The sequence below is a fragment of the Thalassophryne amazonica genome, chromosome 14 (genome assembly GCF_902500255.1).
Source record: "Thalassophryne amazonica chromosome 14, fThaAma1.1, whole genome shotgun sequence".
In the NCBI taxonomy this organism is placed as follows: Eukaryota; Metazoa; Chordata; class Actinopteri; order Batrachoidiformes; family Batrachoididae; genus Thalassophryne; species Thalassophryne amazonica.
In genome coordinates, this window is record NC_047116.1 from 60,826,492 (window position 1) to 60,835,565 (window position 9,074).

The window sequence follows — 9,074 nt, forward strand, 5'->3', positions numbered from 1 at the left end:
ACTCAAGGCCTGCCCACAGGGAAATGATGTCACCGACACGCGTGAAAAAACTCACGCATGCGCACGAGGGTTCAAGCATGATTGGTGTAATCACACGTCATTCAAATCCATATAGTTAAAAAAAAAATAAAAGGGTCGGTTTATTATCTAATAGACCTCGTATTTTGTTAATTTGTATCAAGTTGTAGAGATTTGCTTTCAGTTTGAGTTTAAGGAAGGTAATCTTAGAATTTTTTTTGTATTTGCATACATAAACAAATTAAAATGTGTGAAATACCAAGTGTTCCAATACTTTTGGAGGGCACTATACACACTTTGAATACAGCACTTTTCAGTGAACTGATTGTGGTTCTCAGCTTGCAGTACTACAGAACACCGAACAAACAACCACATGAGCTTTTGACATTGTGCAATGAAAAGTATATCACTTCAACACCCAAAATGATGTCAGTGTGTTTGTGTCTGGTGTGCAGAGGAATACGGATGGTGTGTGTGGACGCTGCAAGCCCATCCTGCATTTTTAAATCCGCTGCTCGGCTCACTCCACATCGCATTCTACTCCTGGTGGAAGGGAAGGAGGTCAGGGAGGGGTTTAGGTGGCTGTTCTGCTGCATTTTTCCCTGTTCTCCTCTGGTTTGCACAGAGAGAGAGAGAGAGAGAGAGAGAGAGAGAGAGAGAGAGAGAGAGAGAGAGAGAGAGACGAGAGAGAGAGAGGAGGAGAGAGAGAGAGAGAGAGGATCAGCTCCCAGAATGTGTCTATTATTCTGCCACAGTAATCAAAGTGTTGTGTCAGTGTGTTTGGTTTGTTTGGTCATGGGTCAGGTTGCCACTGAGCGTTGCTGCCATATTGATGACTAGGTCAGTTTGGGGCTCTGAGGACAATGCTGCTCTGGAGCCTCCACAAAGCACCAGGCTAATGCTGTCCTTTCAGCCGCTCAGCTCAGATGCTGAGTGTGCAAGGCTGCTGGGCAAATGGAGCGATGCTCGGCCGGGGGGGCCCGGCCCTATAAAACCACAGGCGAGGGTCTGGTCCCCGACATTGATTATACTGGATCTGTCCCACCTCAGTACTGTCTGTAAGTATATGATCACTGCGAAGAAACAGAGCGGCAGCTCATGTGTGGTATAGATGTGGGTGTGCCTGAGTGAAGCTTGATTTGCAGAGGAGTGAGATGTGAATCTTTTCTTGCAAACCAGCTGTGAAGCTTCTGCTTCAGAGCTGGGTAGGAGGTGATGATGTGTCAATGTGTCTGTAACCATGGTAACCAAGATGGACTTAAATTCTAGAAGACGCTAGAGATGATCCTACGAAGATCTAAGAGGTTTTGGAATTTATTTTCCTTTAATGTGCAGCTGTCAGTGAATGCAAACGACTCTTCAGCTCAAGCTTTTTGATCGAATCTCCTCAATGGAAACAGACAAATTGATAAATAGGAGGTCATTTTTAATGATTTGACAAATATTTTTCCAGTGGTGTAACATATTTATACTTCATAAGTCCCTTCGGCTGCTCCCTTGTTTGCACTCGGGGTCGCCACAGCAGACTCAAGGTGGATCTGCATGTTGACAGGTTTTACACCGGAGGCCCTTCCTGACACAACTCCACATTACATGGAGAAATGTGGCAGGGTGGGGTTTGAACCAGGAACCTTCCACACTGAAACCAAGCGCACTAACCACTTGGCCACCACCCCTGCCCTCGATACTTATACTGCATAACGCTTAATAATTTATAATCTTACCTATTACAAGAATTAATAAGTTTCAGGTGTAATTTTGATTAACTCCTTCACCCCACCCCTCCAAACAAACAAACAAACAAACAAACAAACAAAAACAAATACAGCAACAACTGTTCCTCCTAAGAATGCACATGTCTTCTTATGAGTTTTAGGGACTGTTATACCACCACCATGGAGGTGATGTTTTCACCAGTGTTTGTCTGTTTGCCTCTTAGCACAATAACTATAAAAGTAATCAACGCATTTCAATGAAATTTGGTGAGCAGATAGATAATATTCTGGGAAATAAGTGTTACAGTGTTAGAGGTGATCAGGACTATATTCTGGAACTAAGATCCTGAAGAATATTTGAGACTAATGACATTTAACTCAAAAATTTGTGAGAGAATGTTGATGAAATTTGGTGAGAATGAATAATGTTCTGGAAAATGAGGGATTTGATTGTGAATTTGAGCTGGAACATATTTTGCATCAAGTATCCAGATGATATTTTATGCATTTTTATTTATTTCTGACAAACTCTGACCTGTTTTCTGTCAGAGAGTAACCCCCATAGGGAGAGACAGCAGCCATGAACACTCAGCAGATGGAGCAGATGGGCCAGTTCAAGATCACAGTGTGGGAGGAGGAGAACTTCCAGGGAAAGCGCTGCGAATTCATGCTTGAGTGTCAGAACATCATGGACAGGGGCTTCAACAAGATCCGCTCCATCAAAGTGGAGAACGGGCCGTAAGTCCACCGTTAAGCTTCTCCTGGAGCTCCTCACAGCTGTTTCCATTTTTTTTTCTTACATCTTGGCATCTTCACTCATGTGTTTTTCTGTTGGTTGGAAGTTGTGAAATATTTGACATGTTGAAGCAATTGCTTCAGAAAACAACTTATAGCTGTGAACTACTCAAAATGCTAAATGAAGCAATAGTTACAGAAAATTATTGAAAAAGTTTGATCATTAAAAAAATACCCATCCATATTAAGGCTTGATAATCCAGGTACAGCCATAGGTATTTGGACAGTAACACATTTTATTTTATTTTTTATTTTTGCCTCTGTACTCCACCACAGCGGAGGTGCGGTGAAACTTTGATGTACTTGTAATGTCAACTTCTGGCTTTATTTCAAGGATTTTAACAAAAATATTTGATTCAAAAATGTTGAAATTACAGCCATTTATGTGTACAGTCCCTTGTTTCGAAGCCAATAAAGTAAATAATTGAAAAAAGATTATAAGTAGTATTGTTAATTCTAATTACTTTTACGGACAGTTTTCTCTCAGCAGGTCAGAAGATGATACATGAACATTTCCAACTCACTGAATATGTCCTTATTGACGTGAATAAAACATCAATCACTGAAAATTTCAAACAGTGTGTCACTGCATGGTAAATCTGTCTGGAGTACGTAGTTCTTAAAAACTGAGTGCAAGAAAGTGAAGAGTGAGGGAAGCCACCAAGACACCCATGACAACTCTGAAAGTGTTCTCATTTTTGTTTTGTTTTTTGTGATCAGAGAAGCTGTGTACAGCACCAGTTTTGCATGTTGCATCACCAGTTATACAGCTTCATAACAGAGTGAAACAGAGAAGGATTTTCTTAAAAAGAAGTGAAATTGCAGCTACATTTTGCCAGAAGGCTCATGGGAGACACAAGCCTAGATTTGACTTGGTTGAAGCTGTAACTGGTGATGTAACACACAAAAGTATCACAATGGACGTTTTCTCCAGTCACGGCTGCAGAAGGCTATAACTCCTTCAGTGCTGTCATGTGTGTCTTGGTGGCTTCCCTCACCAGTCTATTTCTGGGCATCACTGCCCAAACACTTATGTATGAGTCTGCATATTAGACTGTGGTTGAAGATCTCCACAGTAAAGTGAAGCCAATAATGGTGGATGAACCAGAATGACCTGCACTTTTGAATGATAACAACATTTACACAAACTTTGATTTTTCAGAAGCATCACAGCAGCATGTATTAGATTATTGTTTGTTCGAATAATAACATTACATTATTTACTTCTCTTCCCATTCCAATTTTATCTGCTTGATTAAAGCACACATAAATCACAGTGTGATTTTTATCAACAAGTAGAAAAGACAAAATAACTGTGAGCATAAATTAGATTCTACGGTGTTATTACTCTGCTGCTTGGCATGAGCAGAGTGCACGCATGTGCGCTTGTGCATGCGTCCAAGTGTGACCCTGTTGTATTATGAATTGTCAGTGTGCAGCTGCCTGCTGACTGACTGACTGGGGATCAGATAAACTGCACTGGAAGGGGAGGAGGTGGAGGAGGAGCAGTATTTAATGTTTGCTTTGTGCTCCCTGTAACAAAGGAGCTGCACGCTGTTTTCACCTGAGGCCATTCTGTGGGCGGCGGGCTACAGTGTTTAACTAACATGAATTGTTCAAGTGTTTTTGTTGGATTTGATTGTTAATTTTTGCTTCATGTAAGTGTTATTTTTTTCAAAAATTCTCCATTAAAAAAGACTATTTTTTAATTCTCTGCCCACTTTCTGTCCTCTGTTCTGTTTTTCTTGACCTCGGTCCTTTATTTCCTCCCCTGTGCTCCCCTTCTGTCCCTGTGGGTCCAGCTGGGTGGGTTATGAGTACCCAGAGTTTCAGGGACAGCAGTTCATCCTGGAGAAGGGCGACTATCCTCGCTACGAGGCCTGGAGTGGAAACAGCAGCTACAGAACCGAACACTTGCTTTCCTTCAGACCTATCAAGTGTGCTGTAAGTTCCACCATCGCTGCTTTCACCCTGCTCTTTTTTGTATTATTAAGAATGAGACCCTTCTGCTGTTCTCTTGTTTTCACTCGGCGTCGCCACAGCAGATCCAAGATGGATCTGCATGTTGATTTTGCACACATTTTACACCGGATCCCCTTCCTGATGCAACACCACATTACATGGAAATAGTCAGGGGTGACCTTGAATCCAGAACTTTAACAAGTACACTTAAATCACTTGGCCACCACCCCTGCATTTTTTGTTATTCTTAAGAATAGCTGTCGTTAAGTGACCGATTTCCCACTGTGAAACATAGGAATCCTTCACGCTCCTTCACTCTTTGGTTTTTGCTGCTGGATCCTTTTACCTGAGTCCACACGTGAAACTTGAATTTTGGGTCCAAACCCCTCCTCGAGTATTCCACACACAGTGGAGCCAGCCAAATTGGGTTTAAAGAAAACTCAACAAATTGAACGAGTTGTTTCAAAAACCAATTCACAGTTTTGAATCACTGAAAAAACTAAACAAAACAGTTGCAGAAATATGATTCAAAGTGTCATAATGATCTAAGACTAATCGAAACCGTTCAGGAGCTACTTGGAATTCACTATTTTGAAATGCTCAAAAAACAAACAAATGAACAAACAAAAAAACCTTTTTGGAATTACTTTTGAAAATGCTTTAGTGTTTCAATAGTGTGCTTCTGAAAATGATTACATTTTCAAAAGACTCAAAATTTGCAAACACTCGTGAAACAAAATGATACAGTGTTCAAATGCTTGAAACACTAATCATTTTTCCTGAAAATGATTTAGAGGTTTGAAATGCTCTAAAAATTAAATGAAACAATTGCTTCAAGAAATTAGTCATTATTTTGGAAAGCAATAAACAGAAAATCAAACATTTACATTTGAAAGTGACTTCATATTTCAAAAAAGCTTGCCCTGTTGAAAGAACCTGTAGTTTCACAAAATTATTCAATATTTAGAAATGTTAGAAAACTAAGTGACACAATTGCTGTTGACCCACTTAGACATTGCTTTAAGGCCCCTCAAATATAAGCAATTTTAGGCTTCAGTGTCTTGCTCAGGGACACTTGGAAACTCAGCTACAACTAAGGATCGAACCAAAGGATGCCTGTTATAACAAGTAAACTCAGAAACTCTACACTTAAATTTTGCTTCAGAACATTATCAGTTGCAAAAAGTTCACAATATTACCATGGTGTCATAGTGTGGATAGTGGGAAACCCTTAGCTCAGAAGTGATTCGCAGTTTCAAAATTTCCAGGAATTGTTTCATTCACCCTATTGAGATATCCCATAGTCCTTTGCACACCAGAGAGTCACTGCAGTCAAAATAACAGAGAATCCACATGACGACAATTGCAAATGAACATTATCCTACCACGTTAATAAGAGACTGCATGCATGATACCCTGAAAACTTGCTAAAATAAATATCCCAAATAATCTGTATCGGCTACGTTTAATCTGTGTGGAATTTAATAAATGCAAACCGAATTTCAGACATCTTATATATTACTCTGGAACAAACAGGACAAACAGTGTTCAGACTTCAGACTTCAGACAACATTACTGATCCCTAAAAGGGCAATTACGTTTACACTCCAATTACCTCAGATAAGATACATCAATTAATCCACAATTATTAGTTGTTTACTGGAATAGTGGCACACATCAAAATTAAAGACAACACATATACATTTGAACTTGTTTATGTGCTCTAAACTTGAAGCAGTCCATCATCCGAATTGAGGCAAAGTGGGTGAAGGCCGCAGCAGGAGGGGCCCGTGCTGCCTTTGAGGTGGCAGGGAGGAAGCCAGGGTGAGGGGAGTGGAGAGACATGGGGGGGGGGGGGGGGTAATAGGGATGGAGGATGGACATGCATTGAGGACAATAAGCAGGGCATTAAAGAGCAAACTTCACTTTCCCCCAGAATGGCATGAACAGGAAGTGGTTGCGCCTCACAGCAATTCCCATTAACAATAACGGAGAAACAACATGAGCTTCTCACGTGTTTACATAAAACAAACACAATAACAACATCTATAAACCCAGAAAATATATTCACGAGCGTTTTAGGCACAATATACAAAGAGTTTTATGTTGCAATGTTAATGCTGTTTTCCGTGTGCAGCAGTTAAATCAGAGCCTGATCAGAGCATCTCAATGCATTTCTCAATGTAACTGACATCTCGCAGAATGGCGACCTCTTCGAGGTTTTGCAAGATTTTGCGGGATGTGAAACCTCAACCTCAAAAACAAAAACAAAAAGCAATTTGTTGTTTTGAAATGCTTTGAAGAGCTTCAAAATGCTTGAGGCAGCATAATGGCAATAAAAATGAATACCTGCCAGAAGAAGCTGTGCTTCTGAAACAAAAGTATGGTTCCTTTTAAAACAGCATTCAAACATCTGTCATAAATGTCTTTTACGTTGTGTGACTGCAGCAGCCAGATATTTTTGTCTCTTCATAGAACCACAGTGACAGTAAGGTGACCCTGTACGAGTGTGAAGACTTCCAGGGCCGTAAGTTTGAGATATGCGATGACTACCCATCTCTCCAGGCCATGGGCTGGTGCAGCAAGGAGGTGCCATCCATCAAAATTAACTCCGGCGCGTATGTTACACTCATTTCTCTCTATGCTTCCAATCACTTTTCTTCACATGTAAAGTTTTTATTAATAATCAAACCTTTGTCTGCCTTGTAAAATTATACTGAATGACAGAAATCAGGTTTTCTGATAATTGCTGAAAAAGATATAATTGGGTGTCAGTAATGCACGGCAATAGTGTTCAAAATTAACTTTTCCAAACCTTTAAATTACATGGTTATTAAAAAGGTTCCTGTTATTATGTTTCCATGCTGCCTTCCTAGTGTACGACATCAGACAGTAAATGCTTACATATTATACGGATCACGGAGGAACTCTTGTCATTACAAGTTAAAATATAATGCAATTCTAAAATACGCTTGGCCGTATGAACATTGTCTTCTTCATAATTTGTAGTTGTTTAATTGGTATCCCAGTGTAAAGTTAGCATGCACCCTAATTTCCGCGAAATCACTCCAGACGTCTTATCACGTTACAAAAACAGTGTTTTCAGTTTTAGAAGTGTTTATTTCTTGCTAGATTTTATAAGGTATGAGCAACATGTTATATAAACACATAAATGAAGCAGTTTTAGATAGAGCTGCCACTGACATCACGGTGCTCTGATTGGCTGTTACCCCAACACTAAAAAAACAAAAAGAAACAAAAAAACACAGGAAACAGAAGGTGACTTTTTTTTACCTCTTAAAATAGGTCAAGGTTAACCATCTTTGAACTTCTCCAAGGTCTGTGTCCCAAGAATGTTCCCTGTGAATTTGAAGACTCTGGTAGTAATAGGACTGAACTTATGCTGAGCACAGAGAGACTGATGGGTGGACAGATGGATGGAGGGACGCAAAGTCTTCGCAATACCAATGGCCATATTTGATGGACTTGGGTGAAAATGTAGTCACTGTTCTGCAGCAAAGACTCAGGATCCTGCACTAACTAATTAAGGTAGTACGTTACTTATTTGGAAAATGTACTGACAAAGCAATAGAATGAAAAGAAAAAAAAAAAACTTACAGCTTCTGGTCACTCAAACAATAAGAGAAACTGAAGCTGAAAATGTTGGCTTTTCAATGGTGCACACCAACAAATAATAAGAGTGATAATAGTAATAATAATAATAATAATTATATATATATATATATATATATATATATGTGTGTGTGTGGGGGGGTACTGCACGCCAAGCCGCACCATAGTGCCACCAGTATCTCTTTATTTTTAAATAAAATTACAAAAACCATTCCCATTTGAATGGTAGATGGGAGCTGTGAGTCTCTCTTTGTCTCTCTGCAGCTGGGTGGCCTATCAGTTCCCTGGTTACCGTGGCTACCAGTACATCTTGGAGAGAGACAGACACCAAGGCGAGTACAGACACTACAATGAATACAGCACCCAGGCTCACACCAACCAGGTGCAGTCCATTCGTAGAATCCAGCACTAAGTTTGTACTCAACCTGCTCGACCCCACGTTGAACTCCGGAACCTCTTCCTCACTGAGTCCATGGACAGACCACAATCACAGAACAGTAGACGGGCAAACTCTTTCTATCATTCTGTGGCTCTGCATGTATGGATCTCTGAATATCTACTGCTACCACCATGCTATGACATGTTCTTGAAATAGGAAATAAAGGCTTTTCTTCAAAAAACAAAATAGAGACTGTCGATATTCTTTTATTTTACTTTGAAATGTATCACCTTAAAATCCCACGAACACCAATTGGCTGTTTTGGTGCACAACAAGAAAATGAACCCTGGATTCTCTTTAAAAGGCTGTTCTCTGAGACAGCTAAGCTTTGTATTTAGTGGAATGATATATATAGTTTTTAGTCAACACTAACTGAAAGATTTCATACAAATCTCACTGTTGGGTTTTAGGATGTGTAATATTGTTTTCTGTCAGATTGTATTATTTATTTCCAATAAACAAAACAAAACAACAACACACAAGAGCATGTTTGTTTCTGTTATTTCTTCCTT

At 39.8% G+C, this 9,074-nt stretch overlaps 1 protein-coding gene across 2 annotated transcripts; it reads left to right on the forward strand.

The window, feature by feature from the left end:
• Positions 1 to 925: 925 nt before the first annotated feature.
• On the forward strand, positions 926 to 8,748 carry cryba2b (crystallin, beta A2b). 2 transcript variants are annotated; one of them, XM_034187024.1, is made up of 5 exons: positions 926 to 1,067; positions 2,283 to 2,471; positions 4,331 to 4,472; positions 6,966 to 7,108; positions 8,388 to 8,748. In XM_034187024.1, the coding sequence occupies exons 2-5, from the start codon at positions 2,314 to 2,316 to the stop codon at positions 8,533 to 8,535; spliced, it is 591 nt and encodes a 196-aa protein (XP_034042915.1). In that variant the 5' UTR covers positions 926 to 1,067; positions 2,283 to 2,313; the 3' UTR covers positions 8,536 to 8,748. The 2 variants fall into 2 exon arrangements, with proteins under 2 accessions (XP_034042915.1, XP_034042914.1); XM_034187023.1 differs by having other exon boundaries at positions 950 to 1,076.
• The last annotated feature ends 326 nt before the right edge of the window (positions 8,749 to 9,074 follow it).